Source organism: Nelumbo nucifera, chromosome 6, assembly GCF_055504915.1.
Source record: "Nelumbo nucifera cultivar China Antique chromosome 6, China Antique-T2T, whole genome shotgun sequence".
Lineage (NCBI taxonomy): Eukaryota > Viridiplantae > Streptophyta > Magnoliopsida > Proteales > Nelumbonaceae > Nelumbo > Nelumbo nucifera.
The window spans coordinates 7,727,002-7,745,867 of record NC_142654.1 but is presented as its reverse complement, the minus strand read 5'-3'; the positions used below and the strand labels follow the sequence as shown (position 1 = coordinate 7,745,867).

The window sequence follows — 18,866 nt, the reverse complement described above, 5'->3', positions numbered from 1 at the left end:
TAGAAGATGAGGGAAAGAAAAAAAAAGGTAGAAGTGCACCCTGAAATAAGAACCTCTAGACTTGCACTGCAGAGTGCTTGAAAATAGAAACCTCACACAAAGCTTGGAAATCAGAACCCCAGAAACAGAAATTTATTTTAAATTTATAATTTTTTTTTTTAATTTTCGATGTAATTTGAACACGAGAAATTCTTGCAACCTGCAACACAAATAGCTCAAAAAAAAAACAGTGTAATAACGATTGCAAATAGCAAGAACTCATACAACCTGCAAGCATAATCACCTTGGACTAGAAGAGCTTCATAATCTTAGAGGAACTCATCTTGAAATCCTTTGATTTTGAATTTATGTGAGATCTCTGTTCTCCAAAGATCAAATATCCGTTTCGAGTGGGTCCATTCACTACCTATCTGCTACAAGTTGGTGAATAGTGGGCATGCCATCTCTCTGTTGTCTTACTTGAGTGTGTATCTCTCTCAAACTATGCTGTGTTCCACTATTTGAAAATTTGATGAACTAATAAGGCTAAAAGAGACTTTCCGATAGTTCTCTTAAACTTTAGTCTGACCGAGGAGGTCTTAGTCTAATTTGAAAATAGAGGAGAGGCTTTTGTATTAATGAAAAACCTCAAAGGGATGTTTAAGCCTTTTACCAAAAATTTGTACACAGTGCAGAAACAAACTAAAAAGAAATTTAACTCTAGCTCTAGTTTCAAACGAGGAAGGCGTATGCCAAGGTGGCATTTCTACCTATGAAGGCATGGTTGCAATTGGGGTTCCAGTCCCACATGGCTGGGATTAGACCTGTTCATGGGTCAGGCTCGGGCTTGGCTTTTGTCAAAATTGGAATGGGACTGGGCCCAAAGCTCAAACTCGGCCCGTGAACAGGTCTAGCTGGGAGCAGATACTTCCTGCTATTCACACATCCACTGATCTTTGTCCACCAAAATCTGCCCTGGGTAGCCCATAGGGATAAGCATGGGTCGGTTTGGTTTGATTCGATTTCAAGGTAGAACCTGGAACCCACCTTGTAGTTAGGGGTTGGTGGAATTAGAACCTACACAATGAATATTAGTTCCATGGTTGGTTCTAGCCTTGGTAGTTTTGAATTCGGTTCCAGGATCTACCCTTGGAACCTGTTCTTAAATACAATGAATTGATGCATCCTTTGCTTGGCTTGGACATGATATTGGGTCCGTAGGCTTGGGTTTGGGCTTTCTCAAGAAAGCTCGACCAGAGCCCAACCTAATAATACTTAATATTTTAAATAATAAAAATATATTTTATATAATAAACAAATATATAATATATTTTTCTTTGTTTCTATTCTCTTTACGTCCACATTTTTGGGTTTTGGGGTCATTTAATATAAACAAATCAATTTTATTATCTACTATCCCAACCTAATAATATTTAATATTTAAATAATAAAAACATATTTTATATAATAAACAAATATATAATTTATTTTTTCTTTGTTCCTATTCTCTTTGTAAAAACCATAGTGAGATCTTCCACATTTTTGGATTTTGAGGTCATTTATGAGTAAAAAATACAAAAAATCTTCTTATCCAATTTCTAAATTGTGTTTCAGACTATATAAATCTAGGCTCATAATCTAGGCCCGATGATTGGACCGGGCTTGGGCTCAAGCCTGAGGTGAAGAGCTCCACTCCATTGTGATATTTGAGAATCAGAGATTGCTGTCGAGCAAGAGCTAACATTCTCGAAGTGGCTGAAAAAGGGATGACGAAGTTGGAGAGAAGTAGAGAAAATAAAAGGAATTGTCATATTAGTCACTACAATATGGAGTACTTAGGGTCTACACTACGGAATTTTGTTACTTAAAAGTTAGTAGTAACAGTAGGAAGTGCATTGTAATTAATTTGATTCGAGAACTCTTCTTAGATATATAATTTGATTGATTGTTAAATCAAAATTTTTACCATTTTATGCATGTGTTGTGTGAAATTGATATATATGAACTATAACTCTTACTCATCTTTATAATTGGGTAAAGATGCAATATTGCTTATCTCCTTGTGTCAACTTGACATAATGGTTTGATGGTCGATTGTTCAAAATCCCATAAAACAAGGAAAGAATCGAAAAGACTGATTCATTTTTAAGTTGACTTTTGTGGCGCTATTCCCCTTCCCCCACATCACCCTCTTTTGGGGTCTGGATGTAGTAGGCACCTTAGGTAAGCACAATGAGTAAGTACATAATAGCTGTGTGATATATGTTTAGTTAGTGTGTCTTTCATTCAAATGTTTTTGTTTCGTTAGATAAAAATTATTCATTATTTTATTATTTTTGTCAAAATAATTAAAAATAAAAAATAATAAAAAAAGAAAATGTAAATGAATCCCAACTCTCAACATGTTTAGTTTTTTTCTTTTCATTATTTTTATTTTTAATTATTTTGACAAAAATAATAAAATAATAGATAATTTCTATCTAACACAAACAAAAATATTTGGATGAAAGACACTAACTAGAACATGTATCACACCGCTGTTACGTTCTCACTCATTGTGCTTACCCGGACCCATGTGATGTGTTTAAAGCTGGTGCCTTTTGTCTTTCTATTAAAACTTTTAAATTTTAGCAGTTCCACTCGCTACATCATTCTTCTACGTGTCGGTGTTGCACCATGAGAAATATTTCGATTTGAATCCAACACATTTAGGCTGTCTTCGGTTTGATAGAAAATAATAGTGGAACAGAAAAATTGGGGCGAGAGTTCTCAAACCAAACATGGCCTTACAACAACTCATTTTCTGGAACAAAGAAACAGAGAATAGTTACGATCTTTGTTTGGTTCATGGGGCTACACAACGGGGGTAGCCCATCATCCCCCATTCCCCCGGTCCCGGATTTGATCCCAAGTCTCTGCTATACAATCTAAAAATATCCCAGCAAAACCAGTGAATAAAAGATCGGTTCTGATTTATAACAGACATGGCACTTAGAAAATCTGCTTCAATAATTACTTTCTTCCATCATCATTTGTGAGGCAAGCAGAAGTTCTTTATGGATCCCTTTAAATTCATCTTCCAAAATTCCACTTCTGGAATAAAAGAAAAAAAGCCACCTACTGCAGCCAGCAAAAATTCACCCAGAAACTAAAGGAAAAAACTTTCATTTTTAATGGCACCTGCATCAGTGTTTATCTTGATATATCGAGTTAACCAAGCATGAACTGGAAGTACCTGCATACAAAATCTGACTAGATCCCAAGATGAACTATTTAAATTGTGTTTGGATAAGCTTCAAAGTTTGTGCTTTTAAAGCCCAAAATCATAAAGCACTAATTTTAAGCTTTGGGGGTTTAAAAGTATCTTCCTTGACTTCGGGTTATAGTGTTTACAAAAGTAACACTTACCAAAACACAAGCTGTTTGGCTCAATTTTGTTTTCTACAGCTCAAAGCTCAAAAGCAAAAGAATATCAAAACAGAGCCTTAGTTTATTTGAATATGAATTATTTGAAATTTTAAATATAGCATTAATTTATCTACCAGGATCCATTAATTAAAAATTGCCTCTTTATATGTGCTACCGGACAAGTTGGATAATAATACTACCAAATACAAATGAAGAAGGAAAGCATCGATTTGCTTTCTAAGCAAGAGATCTCTGAGTTCATCTTCTCCTTCCCAGTATCAAGTTTCTGTCTTACTTGGTGGCTTTGCTTGGATGAATTGACTCTCTTCTCCAATCCAATCAGAAAAGGAGTCATTCTCACAGTCCATGCTCCATCCCATGTGAAGATTATTTTAGTAGTTAAAATGATAATTGATATATGATCCTTGGTGTGTGCCACCAAAAAAACTCAGAAACAGTCAAAAACATCTGTCAGTCCAACCATACAACCCGTGAGGCCTTGACTGAATTCCAAACAAGAGAAAAAAAAAAGTTGTTTTCCTTTGCAAATTGGGGCCAACTACAAATTATAATTTCCATCACTTTCTTCTCAATAGAAAAATAAGTCAAAAAGCTAAAAGAAACCAAAATAGTTTTGTTTTTTGTTTTTTGTTTTTTTTTTCTCCTCTGTAACTGCAACTCCATGTGCCCACTTCCCTCTTCTCCTCCAAACTCATGTCTACCTGTCTACAGCTTTCTCCTTTAAGCCTTGTTCTCCGTTCACAGAGGAAACAGCCATCTGTGTCTCCGCCGATTTGGCCTCCTCCCTGTACTTCTTATAGATGTCTCCTTTGTAGAACTCCCGTGTTCTCAATACCAAAATAAATGAAATAAGAGCTCCGACCAGTGATGCCCCTGTTAGTACAAGAAATGTAGACCTGTAGCATTGGTTCCCAATGCAAGTCAGTTCCTTCACTGATGATCTGGTGAGGCCCTTAGCTGCAAGCTGCTTCAATGCCTCCCTGTCATACAAGAGTCCGGCCACCTTTACGTTCAGTATGTAAGACCCAAGGGGGCTAGCCAATTGGCCACAGTTGAACAATGTTGAGTAGTATTTCAGGCCAAAGAGCTCGGATATGATGGCAAACAGGAGCGTCAGTTGTGCACCGAAACAGAAGCCGATGATCACCGACGCGATGTAGACGGAGCCGGGGAAAGGGAGGGCGATGATGAGGTAACCAACAGCAGATAAGAGAAGGACGAGCGTCAACATAAGTGTTCGAGGAAATCTCAGCCTAATCAAGTATTCGGAGAGGAAACCTGCAAACACTCTGCCACTGTAATTCCAAATGCTCACCAGTGACACAAAGGAGCTTATAACACGGGTGGGGTAGCCCAGTGACTCTCCTATCTGACCCAGGTTGTCCACTGCCGTCAGACTGCAACCGAGCCCACACAGCGTCGCCATGAACAGAATCAACATATCAATGCTCAGGAGCGCTTGCAAGATGGTGTAATCTTCACCTCTTTCTGGCCTCTTGAAAATGCTTGAGAGGAAAGAACCCTTGGGCTTTTCTTCTAACTGGGTGGAAGAATTTGACGGCAATGCCGCCGGCTTTGATTCCTCCACGACCGGAGGTTTCTCGACGGTGACCTCTGTTGGAGGTTGATTCTTTAGCTTCCTTAGGGCGAACTCTTCTCTAGCTGCAATGGCAAGGGGCACAAAAAGCAGTACACAAACAATAGTAGCACTCACACAGTACAAGGCGTGGGAGAAAACAAATTGTTTCTGAAGGATCGTCATGACCATGAGAAACAAAGCCAGTGCGATCGATACATAGAGGAAGTGGTAGAAGACCTTAACCTCATTGGGCTGTCTGACAACCTTAATCACCCGGATCGAGTAAACGAAGATGAATGATATCAGGGCCGGCAGCCACCCAATGAGGAGGATAAGAGATTTGGAGTCGTTCCCGTAAATGGCAAGGTAAAGCTGCGTCATGACGGCTCCGCTGAGGCCGACGAACCCCTTCATCAGACCTAACATGATGCCTCGGCTCTCAGGGAAGTTCTTGACACAGGTAACAAGCGAACCAGTGTTTGCGAAATTCTGTGAATTGGCACCGATGCAGATGTACAGGCACATCTGCCACACTTGCGGCTTGGCGATCCTGCCGGTGACAGCGAGCCATATCATGAAGTAGCCAGCAAAATTCATGGCTGAACCGACTAATAGCACGAACCATGTGGGCGTCACCTCCGCAATCAAGCCAGAGAGGACGCCAACATTAGCGCCAAGGTCCTTGCAGAAGCCCAGCAAATTAAGGGTGGACTGGTCGTACCCAAGAGATGCTTTAATATCTTTGGAGTAGATACCGAAGAGGTAAGTAGCTCCAGCACCGGCCATGATCCAGAAGGAGGCGAACACCATGAACCATCGGCCCCGGATCAAATGTAGCAGAAAACCACCACCTTGGCCTCTAACAGTGATCATCTCTGCCGATGCCATTTCTTTTCTTTCTCTCCGAAGAATCGCAAGGAATTGAAGGGGTTTTCAGTAGACGGTGGGGTCGTTATAAGATTAGAACCCTTACAGGAACAGCTATGGGGTTTGTTCTTTTTCTGTTAGAGTTGAGGGTGGGAAAGCTATTTATAGCACAAAAGAGAAGATAAAACTTTGAAGAAAGGGAAATATCGGAGAGTAGAGAGTAGAGAGTAGAGACTCCTCTTAATGAGATGGGTTAGACTTTTTTTTTTTTTTTTGTAAAGAGGAAGTTCATTAAACACACAATTGTAAATGGATTAATCGGATAAGTAGTGTACTTCAGTTCTTTGTGTTTGGATAACGACTTTGGTGAATTCCTTACGGTCTGAAACTCAATTTGACTACTGAGTATTCAGTTCCACCAATTAATTTAATTGGCCCATAATGGATTGCAATCAGATGATCATGATGGGCAGCATTTTACCGGTGAAGGGAGCATATGAATAAGATACCAATCTCAAGGCTGAAAAGTGCCAACCCATGTGGCAAAATATAGTGATCAGTGAATAGGATTTAAAGGAGAGGTACGCACTTCCAGGAGTAGGCCCTGCCACTAAAGACTGAGGGGAGCACTTCAACAGTGGATTAGGTTTTCAAATGTGAAAAAATGACATCCTCTTGGATTCCGATCTGAAGGCAGAAAAAATATACACCTGGCAATCCATGTAAAGAAACAAAAGTGGATTAGATTTTCAAACATTCGTCTTTCTTTCGGATAGAATCATGGAAAGGTTACGAGGAGAACATGTCAGTGGAAGAGGGTGGGTGGGGTGGGGTGGGGGGGGGGGGGGGGTTCAGTTTCTAATAATCCGGCTGGATAAGAGGAGGATGTGATCAAGTCAAAAACAGGGCATCCTCTTGCTATATCAGTACCCTTTTTTATGCACAATTGTGAAAACATGGACCAAGGTAATCACCAATGACCTACATCCACGTCTATCCTCAACACACTACCCCCGTTCCCTGACTTTCCCTAGTTTGGGCCGGGCCAGTGGGCCTGGGGGAGGCGGAGGCTTCACCAATGACCTACATCCAAATTAAGGTGCTGTTTGATAAATCTTTTTTAGAAGATTTTTTGGTGGATTAAACAGTTAAAAGATGATCACTCCTAACACCTCAGTAATTAAGGAATTTAATAGATTAAATATTTCATTTGACAAATAATAATACTATTCCTGAAAGCATAAACCAAACAATGGATCCTGAAACAGAAAGGGTTTTTATTTCTTTTTCATGGGTCCCACTTACTTGTGTTTGCATTGATCGTTATTTGTTAGCCTTGCTCTTGGAAGTGGTTTGATAACAGCTGAAGTGGCTAAACAATGCTTTGTCTTCTTATCTACTAGTGTAGGAGCACATATGTGTAAGTATTAACTATAGTATTTGAATTTAATTTTTATTTTATGATTTCTGTGGAATCTAGGACTAATATTCATTTTATATAGTACTAACATACTTAAACAATAAAGATAAAAGTTAATATTATATTATTAAATTTAATTTTTATGACCTCTACTAAAAAAAGTATCTGCACAGATAAATAGGTGATATTATAAACTATTAAAAGAATTAAATAAATAAAATATTCAGAACTATAATAATCAACTCAATTTCAAATTCAACCATTAAAGAATCTCTATACCTCCTTAAAAATTAAACTCATTAATATAGGTCTGCATCAGCCAAGCCATCAGGAGTTATGAAGCGGCCCCTGGTTCATTGAGAAGCTCTGCATCAACAGAAGAATGGTCCATGATAAAAGGGAGAGACAGTCTTGTGAATGCAAGAAGAATGCTTGGTAAGAAGTTCAAGATGAATGAACAAATTCATTAATTTTGTTATAGTCTCAATGTCTCATAGACCCTATCACAACTTCAATAGACTGGAGCTGGCCCCAGTAACAATTTTATAAAAAATGATTAATATGATTATGTGATTGTAAGACTATATATTGAACTAGCGGGAACCCGTGTGATGTATGGGAAATTTTGGATGACTGAATAATTTTATATACTGTTGATTAATTGATAAATTAATAATCAAAATTTGTTGTTAATTAATTAAAAGTATCCAGGTTATTGTTAATATTTAACATTTTAATAATTACATTTTCATTTTAAATTAAAAATAATTATTTTTAATTTAATATGAATAAATATTTTTAATAAATTTAATTTTATTAATCATTTGTAGTATGACTGTTATTATTTTCATTATTTTTAAATGAAATTTTGATTGACTTTAAAAAAATAAAAATAATTACAAAAGCTAACATTTTTATTTATTTCAATAATAATTAACAATTATATAGGAATGACAATGGGGTGGGGCACCCCATCCTTGTCCCCACTCCATAGTCAATACACTCTACCCCATCTTGTCCTCATCCCACGGGGTCAAGCGGGTTTAGGGAAAGGCACCCACTCCCCGTTAGGGGTGGGGAATCCTCGATTTTTCCCGCCTTGTCCTCAGTGTCGGACAAGTTCAGGGCAAGGCACCCACTCTTCATCAAGGATAGGGAATCCTTGAATTTTCCCCACCCCATCTCTAGTGTTAGGCCAGTTCAAGGCAAGGCACCCAAGCCCCATCAGTCCAATATTAAATTTGATGACAAAATTGATCAAAATGATATACACATGGTAAATTTCTAAAAGTACATTAAATCATCTTTGATTTTCCAAAATGTAATTTTATGAAAATTTTAGAAATTTTATTACATTTGTGTAATTTTGAAAATTTATTCAAAAAATGCAATTTAATAGCATATCCAAGTTTAGAATACGAAGTTTTTTTTTTCCTTCAAAAAGAGTGCAAATACAAATATGTACAATACAAATACAAGGTTTAGAAAGATTTTGCAGTGAATATATATCTATTTGCACAATTTCCAAAAGAGCCTAAATCCTTGTACTTTATATTATTTTGTATGTATTGTATGTAATGCACATACTTGTATTTGTACTCTTTCCAAACTAATCCTTAGGCTGTGTTTGGTTGCAGTGCTATTTCATTTGCACTAGTACAAATGCATGGGAGTGCATGCCTTAATTTTGGTTTGACTTTCTTTTACTTTATTTTGCTTCATGTCTTAATTTACTTCATTTGTATAAGCTTAAATTTAAAACAAAAATGAGCCAGATTTTTCACTCAAATCATTTGCACTGTCTAAGGCTGCAACTTGGGTCGGGTTGGCCCAAACCCAACCCGAAAAAGTCGGGTTGGGCTAGGTCGAGTTGATGCTCAGGTTAGGGTTGAAATTCATGAATCCAACTTTATTTCGGGTTGGTTAGGGGTCAATCCAACCCAACCCAAATCCGTCTCTATAGTATATGTCATATATAAATATATGTTATATATATTATATATCATTTGATTTGTTTAGATGTATGATAGTTGTATAGCCCTCACTATATACTATCATGTCTTTCATTTAAGATAATCACTTCACTTAATCCCAAATGAAAAGACTGAAACCTTAAAAACATATTTTATGTTTTTTGAATATGTTATTCTTTATCTCCTCTCTAATATTTATAGGCCATAAAAAATCTATCATAAGTCATAACTCATAATAAACTATAGTCTTAACTCAATATATATGAGATTTGATATCAAATAGTTTATGAGATTTTAAGGGATGCCAATAAGGTTGGGTTGGGTTGGGTTAGGGTTGAGGAATTTAGATAGGGTTAGGCTTAGGGTTGGTGGTTTATAACTTAGGGTTGAGCTAGGGTTGGCCTCAATCTGACCTAACCCGGCTTGACTTGCAGCCAGTCATAATTTTGCATAAGCATAAATTAATTTCAAACTAGCCATTGGCCTTGAACTTTGGGTCCTGGTTTGCTTTGGGTTATGCCTAAGGGTAGCCCAAGCCAAGCCAAACCCAATCTAGGGTGGCAATTAGGCAGGTTTGGGTTGAGTTTCAACTCAATCCGTCTAACCCACCAACCTGTTAATAACCCGTTTAGAGAAAATTAAATGAGTTGAGTTCAACTCATATCTGCCTTGACCTAACCCAACCTACCCAATACATTACATAAGTTAAATAAAAATATAACTTAAATTATAGAAAATTCAAAACGTAAAAAAATTATAGGAAGATATAAAAACTATAAAAACATAAAAAAATTTAAAAACAAAAATTATAAAAAAATATAACAAAGATTATAAGCAAACATAGAAAACAAAAAATAACAAAAATTATGAGAAAATATTACAAACATTGTAAACATACATACGAAATGAAAAACATAATAATAATTGCATAACCATAAAATGACAAGTCGAAGAAGTGCATGAGCAAGATGAATCTACTGGGCTTGAGGTTTCCGGTAATCAAAAAGAAAGCTACTCTGTCCTCTTGATGAAGAGGCTGCCATTGATCACTCTTCCATCGGAAGTCAAGCAAAAAGGAATAGAAATAGAAGAAAAAGGAAGAGTGAAAATTCTGTCCTAGAGGGCAAATAGAAAGCAAGCTCTAGATAAGGAGCTGATGGTAGGAGCTCGGACTGCATGTTCAAATTCTGAGACAGATTAGGGCTTTGAATCAGAGAGAGAAAAAGGAAGACAGAGGAAAGTAGAAAACTTTAAATAGCAAAAGTTAATATTTAATAGGTTTCTGGTTGGATAACCGTGATCTGGCTCACCCAACCCATTAAATACCTATTTATTGGGTTCATCATCCTGCTAATAACCCAGTATTAAATGGATTCAATCCAACCAATTAATTAATGGGTGGGTTGGATTGAAAATTTGCCACCCTAGCCCAATCCAATCGAGCTCCAACTTAAAATAATGCGCACTACCTTTAACGTATAATGATGATGTGCGATCTGGTAGTTAGCACTTAGAAGTCGAGTTAGAGAATTCCTTGCTGTAAGGTGATTTGGTTGCTGAGTTAGAAGGTAACTCAGATGTCCAGCTAAATTAACGGCGAACTGTATAGTTTTTTTAGGAAACTTGCAGGGAAACAATATTAGAGTGCTTATGTTGTTTTACTCGGGGTGGGCAATCCAATGTTTAAATCAGCGAGTTGGAAGTTTTAGAGAGAATTAGAATGCTAGAAGATTAGAGTATGCGAGAGTTGAATTGTGCGTACCTTCCCTAAAAAAAGTGATGCCTTTATATAGGTGTAAGGGCCTGGAGGCCCTTTATAACAGATTCGAGATTCCCAGGGAGCAGTTCCCGCTAAGTTCAGAGAGAATATCTTTGTCAAATACGTGATCCGTGCAAAGGGTTAATGTCTGTTTGATCAACTCTGATGCAGATGATGCATGTAGGCGGGCTTAACGGTTGAGCATTGTTACCCTGGAGAATCCAGTCTTGATAATGGGTTTAAGGAATACGTCGGAGAGCACGTCTCGTAGGTCGCTACTTATACCTCAGTTAGCTTGACAGGTCCTCGAAGGAGGTCACTCCTCACATTGAGGTCCTTTAGGCCGGCAGGGCCGAGGTACTATAGGTCAGTCCTGGATGAGATACGTGCTACTAGTCGCTCTGTCGAGGTGATCTACTTACTCGGTGTTGAGATGTCATCTAGTTATTTAGGGATGCCACGTGTTGTGATGTCACCTCTCATCATATACTATACAATATTGTTGCATATTTGCATCTCATGGTATAATTAAAGTATAATTAGTGTATTGTATGCATTTTGAAAAAAAAAATCCTGAATTTTTGCATATTTAAAAATATATAAAATATGCAATAATTTAAAAGCATATTGTATAATTTTTCTTGAGAGCAAGGTTTTTATGTCCTCCCTCTTAGGTTTGTTGTGATTGATATAAATAAAATTTTCAGTGACCACCCCTCCACCAAGAGTAATGTTTGGTGTTAAAAAATGCGAATAATTTACAAAAATATGGAACGAAAAATTTGAGACTTTTTAATTATATATCAAAGTTTTAAAATATATTTATATTTTTATACAGGAATAAATTTAATATTATCATACACATATTTATATATAAAATATACTGAATTTTCACTTTACAAATAAAATAATAAAAACATAACATTATGCTTCTTTGTTTTTTTTGACAAATCAGAACATTAGAGTTTTATTCATATTAATAGAAATTTACGCATTACATGGGCACATTTCAACATGTCTAGAGATATATGTTCATCTTGAATTGCAAGCAAAAAAAGAACAACTTATGGACATTTACATTTAAGCTTTGATGAGGGGTAATTTGGCCCAACATGCTAAGATGCGAACATGTGGAAGTGGTCTGCTGGCTGGATGACAATTCAACATTCCCTGCCACCTTAGCAAGTCAGGTCAGCTCGGGTACCTCAGGTACCTCGGCCAACACCGAGGTCCGAGCAGCTTGTGGTGGCCCGACCTGCCGAGGTGACACGTAGTCAACTTCTAAAAGATAGCCAGTTGTTTTCGACCCCTCCGGGATCATACTGCACATCTGTTAGCCTTATCCTTATCCCACCTGGATCGGACGGACTTGATAAGCCTTATCAGCTCCCACGAAGTCCACCTCCGAGTGTAGAACAGATTCCTAGCAGCATGGACCGAGGATCTCGGAGGTGTTTCGTAAGACTTATGACAACTCACCTATATAAGGGCACCAACCCCAATGTTACAAGGTACGCACAATTATTTGCTCACTAGCCTTTTAGCATACAAGCTTTCAGCTCGCATACAAGTTACTAACTTAAGCATCGGAGCACCCACATCGGGTCCTCTGAGTGTTCTTCTCTTGCAGTTCGACCGGTCAACAAAGCGGACCATCATCCGAACTGCCCTCCAGCTAGGAGCATTCAGATCGTGCACCATCAAGCTTCTTGATATATAGATGAAATTCAAACTTTGGAAGTGGGCAACTAGTTAAGCTACTTGTTCCCAATGCCGATCCATCAGTTAATGCTCTCTAAGCGAGAAAGCATATGATGATGTGCAATCTGGTCGGTCCTAGTTGTCGGTTACCTCGCCTCTGACTAAGTTGAAGGTGCCTGAAACATGAAAGAAGTTGGAGATTTCCGGGGAGGAACCCGGTTGGAACACTCCGAAGCTCAAGTTAGTGCTCTAGAGAAGGCAAGGGAAATAAGGGACTTCAAGACCAGAAAGCACGAAAATCACATATCTCATTCTTTGGGGGAAGGGGGCCTTTTATAATCACCCTAGTACACTCACTCCCATACCTCTACCAGATCGGGCATCATCACCTCCGCCAGATCGGGTGTCATTATCTCTGCCAGACGCCAGTTCAGGTGTCATAACCTCTGCCAGTTGCCAGTTCGGGTGTCATAATCTCAGATAGTTGCCAGTTCGGGTGTCATAACCGCCACTGTCTCAAGACCCTTATTACTGCAAGGATTTAGGCATCGTAGCTTCCAATTTCTGGAGTACATAAACGATAAACCTCCTTCTGCAATATGCGGTTAGAACTAGTTTGAAGATAAACCTGAGATCGGCCTTTGGATCAAATGAGCCATCTGAGTATAAACATATATTTTCATCTGCAACAGTTGCATTCATACGAAGGGTTGAGAAGTATAGTTTAAATATAGTAAGATCTGAAGCTTGGAGAAGAAAGACAACGCTCTTCCTTATTGTGGAGAGAGAGTTTACTGAACTGAGCCATTTTGTAATGACTTGTTGGATATGCTTACCTTGAATGATATCAACATTTACTACATCTGGGCTTGATACAATGATACATACTGTTCTTGCAAATAGACAATTAAGGCTCAGTTTGGAAGGAGTACAAATACAATGTAGATTGCAAAACCTTATATTTTGTATTATTTTGTATGTATTTGTATTATATATATTTGTATTTGTACTCCTTCTAAACTGAGCCTAAAGAACAGATGGTAAAAGGTTTTCATGTCTTGACCTCTTAAATAACTGTTTAACCTAAAAGCCCATTGGACTTGAAAGTGTGGACAAGCAAAGACCCTCTTATACCTTGAGCTGAAATTTAATTAATTATAGGATAAATTTCTTAAACTATCATTCTGGTTTAGGTAATTGACTAAGTGTATCCTTACTGTTTGAAAATTGACTAACACTACCTCTACTGTTTCTAACAATTGACTAGTACTTTCCTTACCGTTCGCGTTAGTTAACAGAAAGACGAAAAAGACAGAAAAAGGGGGAAAAAAGTGTTGGTTCGTCAAAACCCTAACCTTTCGAACCCAGAAGCTCCATCTGTGGTGAATCGAAAAGGATTACTATTTAATGGCTCAAGAATCCCTACCTTATCTCGGTGTTCAGAAAACCAAAGTCCCTCTCTACTCATCAAAGCCTCAAAGATGATACTTTCTTCATCAATTTATTGAAAGACGAGAGACATTTTTGTAACTACAGGCCTATTTATTTTCCACTCACAGGGAGCACGCACTCCCTTCGATTTGAATCTTTGGTCTTTAAATATGATTAATAAGTCATTTCGGATCCGCCATTCTTGTTTCAAACTCGGAGGCAGAGCTCTGAGGGCACACACTCCCTCTGTGTTTTCCATTATATTTAGTCTTTTAATATTTAAGCCGAAGTTTGTTGAGCATAATTAAAGCTTCTTGCATTTTGTATATATCGCTAAAGAGATTTCGTGCCGTTACAAGCGTGAGTTTATTTGTTGGAACCGAGGTTGACAATGAGCTTTAATTTAAGGACTATTTTTCTTAAGGTTTAGGTTGCAATCTTGTTCGATAATGGAGTCTTGTGCTTAAAGAGCTTCATGCTTCAGAAACCAGGAACTTTACTCGTCTTCATCACTTACTGAAAAAGCTTTTGTATAATCAGTTGCTGGCAACTTCATCGACCGAGAATAGGAGGTTTCAGAGGGCAACTTCATCGACCGAGAATAAGAGGTTTCAGAGGGAGAGAGAAGGAAAAATAATAGGAAATACGAAATTGTATTTTGTGGAAGCTTGTTTGAGATTTTTTGTTGGTAGTTATAATAAGGGTAAATTGGGTAATTTTAGAAGTTATAACAGTCATGTGATACATATTTGAATGGTTTATGACGGGAAGTATTAGTCAATTGTCAGAAATAGTAGGGATAGTGTTAATCAATTTTAAAACAGTAAAGGTACACTTAGTCAATTAACTAAACCATACAGATAGTTTAAAAAATTTACCCTTAATTATAATTGAGATGGTGAGGATCCAAAACCAGACCACTTGATCAAATAGGCTCCGATACCATCTCAAAAAACCACTCAACCTAAAAACTCAAGCGGTTAAATGAGGTCTCTGAATAGATTTTCATTTTTTAACATGACTGCATATGATACATTTCTAGAGCACTTCTCCATGGTTTAAATTTGCCTTGCATAGACAATACTACCCTACAAAGCTTTCTAAGTAAAAACTTGATATCTGTAGGGTATTTTGGTATTCCATATGACCATCCATTTGAGAGTCTTTTTTCACCATAAAGAATCACTCTTCTTGGGTTTATAAATGAAAGGACTAGATATGGGAAAATATTTGTCTTGTAGGACTGGCCAAAAGAGAAGTTGGTTGAGGTAGAAACCTCTAGATTTGTTTAGCAAACATTACTTTGTTTATCAAATGACTATCACTAAAACCCAGTCCACCCTTAGCTTTTGGCATGCAAAACTTGGCCCAAGCTATAGTATGTAATGACTTTGTAGAGATAGCAATTTCATCCGTCCCCGTGGGGTTTTTTGACCACCAATCGGGGTTTGGGATGGTATTTATTCATTATATAAAATATAAGTAAGAATGGTCAGGGTGGGGTGGGGCAAAGTTGGGGATGGGGTTAGGATTTTTAGCCCTGTCAGGGTTCGAAGCAGGGATGGGGCAGGGAATTTGAATTTAGGGTTGGGTACGGGGCAGGCAAAACCCGGCCCCACCCTGCCCCGTTGCTATTCTTTTGGCTTTGGGTCATTGCTTTCATGTCACGAAGGTTGTGTTTGGTTGCAATGCAAATAAATTTGCACTGATGCAAAACCATGACAGTGCAAATGATTTGAGTGTAAATTCTGACCTATTTTTGTTTCAAATTTTAGCTTATTTTGTTTGATTACAGTACAAATAAAATAAATTAAAACATGAAACATAATAAAATAAAACCCAAAATAAAATTAAACAAAAATTTGCATTTTTTACATTTGCACTCCCATGCATTTGTACTAATGCAAATAAATTTGCACAGCAACGAAACACAGTCTAAAAGTTCTTATTCATTCTATCAAACTTCAGGAACAGGTTATTTGGGAAACAATTTTGTTGACATAGAGTATAAATGAATAGCTTGATCAACTGCATAATTATAATTAGGGTTGCTTTACCAGCTTAGAAAGTAATCGTGATTTCCATGATTCCAATTTGGGTTGATAACCAATCTTCCATCTCTTTGCCTTAAGTTGTAAAGTTAAGGCCTAACCATAATTTAGGGTCCGTTTCATTTACAGGAATAGGGGATTTGGAATTGAAATTAGAATGCATCATTTGATTCCAACTGTTTGGTTGGTCAGAATCAAAATCCCATTCTCATTTCTGGTGGAATGACATTTCCCCATTTAAGAGAATGGTCATTCGCTTCCCAACTCCCCTCCCCTAGGAATGAAATCCCATTCCAGCTAATTCTAATTCCAATTCCTATTCCATTCCTGTCTGAACCAAACAGACTCTAACAATAATCCATTCCCATTCCAATTTTGAGGGATTTTGATTCTTATTCTAATTCCATTACAAACATGTCCTTAATTTCCAAATAAGGGCCAATATCTTTTGTGTATTGAACACCCAAGGTTTTAAAGAAAAATTTCTGATGGTGCTTGTGTACATTCTGGCTCGGGAGAGAGTCAAAATTCTGATATTACCTATTTTAGCCGAGCTACTTGATTACCCAACACACGTATATTATTTTCATTCATTACAAACACATTCTGTGATGCTTATCACTTTTACTAATGCTTTATCCTGTACTCATGTGACGAATTCAGATTTTTTAATTTTCAAATAATCAAATTATCCAAAATGTTCTCCTTAATTTCCATACCATCTCACCTTAGCTAACCAAAGAAAGAGAAAAAAAAACTGTTTTTCACCATGACCAAGAATGCAATACCCCCTAATTCTGCAATATTTCTGCAGAAGTATGTTTTGTTGAGATATATCTGACTAGTGTTTCAATAGAGAGGGAATTGCAGCTATTGATTTGTATTCAGCTTCTGTTGATAAAAAATTCAAGCCACGCCAGGTTGCATTCCCATTTCATCACAAACGGACATTACCAAATAGATTTTATTATTGTTTCTTAAATGCTGATGTGGCAAGTTCGTCCTACACCATGGTCACAAAACCCAGAATATCAAGAACCTTACCCATCAAGGAATTCCAATAAACAACTCTGTATTACCTCCAAGATATCATGGGACCCATAAAAACACAAAATACTAAAAACATAAGTTTGTTGGGAAGTCCACAACTATTGATAAGAACTTTATTCATGTAAATTGATAAATTTAAGTGTTTTATAGTATATAGACAATGGCTATTCTTACCAAAGATTAATTCTTTTATGCTAACCAAACTCCACTTAAATTAAAAAAAATAAAAAGTAGAAGATATCAAATATTGTAAGTTTGCACTTTTTTCTTTTCCTTTTTTATTGTGATTAGTATCCGTCAAGCAAGTAGTAAAATTTTTTTGTTGCTTGCAACCGGCAACCCTTTTATGCCATATTTGGTATAATACCAAAAAGACATTATATACCCAAAAAACTTATAGCCAATCACTATCATAAGAGAGGTGGGCAATCAGAATCAGGTGGTATTCATCAAACGTTTGAGAGGGGTATTTTGATTGATCAAAGCTTTTTAATACCATGTTTTTTGGGGGTATCATAGATTTTCTTTTTTTTTTCCCGAAAGAATTAGAAAAAATTAAAAAATTGAAGGAAAGCTCTTACATTTTATGAAACCAAACACAACCCTATGTCAGGGATGAGTTGAGAGGATCTTGAGGTGGGGTATTGGGAGTTGAATCTGGGACCGATAGCGATAAGCATTCACCTGTTGCATAGGCTCAGACCTAGCAACGGGAATAGACCAATCTCCAGATGTAAAGAGTAACAGACTCACCTGCCATCATGTTTCAAATGTTTTATGGCAATGGACCCCTGCTACTGTTACTTTGTTATAGAATAAATAAATGAAGGGAAAATTCCACTGAATTTTTGGGGTAGTGTCATGTTAATACAAACTTTCAAATGTGATTGCATTTTCTAAGGTATCGTTTGGTGTATTTTTTTGTGCAGTCTTTCGGTTGTTTTTTAGTCTAAGAAGATCGAAAATTGGTCTATTTCCGTTTAGCATGCGAAAGGTTTAGCCGTCAAAAGATGTGGCGCCGAAAGGACACATAAAGCCCATTTTTGGGCTGATTTCCGGAAGCTTCTAGAGGTAGAAGAGAATGACTTCGTTGGTCTAAAATCTTAAACACCTCAATTGTTCAGTCTTAAAGTAGAAAACAACAAATAATGTCTTCTTTTAAATGATAATTTTGATATTTTTAATAGAGAACTGACGATTAATTAACGGCAGCGAAAAACTTCATACTTTTTTAAAATTTAGATTCTAAAATGACACGTTTGAAAATTCAAATACCAACTTTACACTACCCAAAAGTTCAAATACTATAGCGGAATTTTCCCATAAATGAAATTAAAATAGGATTGTTCTGCGATATGATCATAGCATATGCTGTGGATCACTGGATCTTATTAGTATCTCACATCAAAGCTCAAAATCAACTTTTTAGCAGGAGCTCATCACCTTTTTGCATCCGACAGCCATGGTGGTTCAACCTCCATGTACAAATGTACATGCTTTATACGCGTAAATTATTTCTTTTTTCTTTTTCCTTACGTAAAGAAGCATATGGGTTTTGGACCTTCTGGTTAACAGAGCCCCATCTTGGTTGTTTATTTATTAACGTGAATAAAATACCGCTGCAAGC

General features: G+C 37.1%; 1 protein-coding gene across 1 annotated transcript; it reads right to left on the bottom strand.

Annotated features, from left to right (window-relative positions):
• Window positions 1–3,904: 3,904 nt before the first annotated feature.
• LOC104604545 (protein NUCLEAR FUSION DEFECTIVE 4) lies at window positions 3,905–6,206 on the bottom strand. The gene has a single exon (XM_010268923.3). It carries the CDS (start codon window positions 5,873–5,875, stop codon window positions 4,106–4,108), a length of 1,770 nt encoding a protein of 589 aa, XP_010267225.1. The 5' UTR covers window positions 5,876–6,206; the 3' UTR covers window positions 3,905–4,105.
• Between the last annotated feature and the right edge of the window lie 12,660 nt (window positions 6,207–18,866).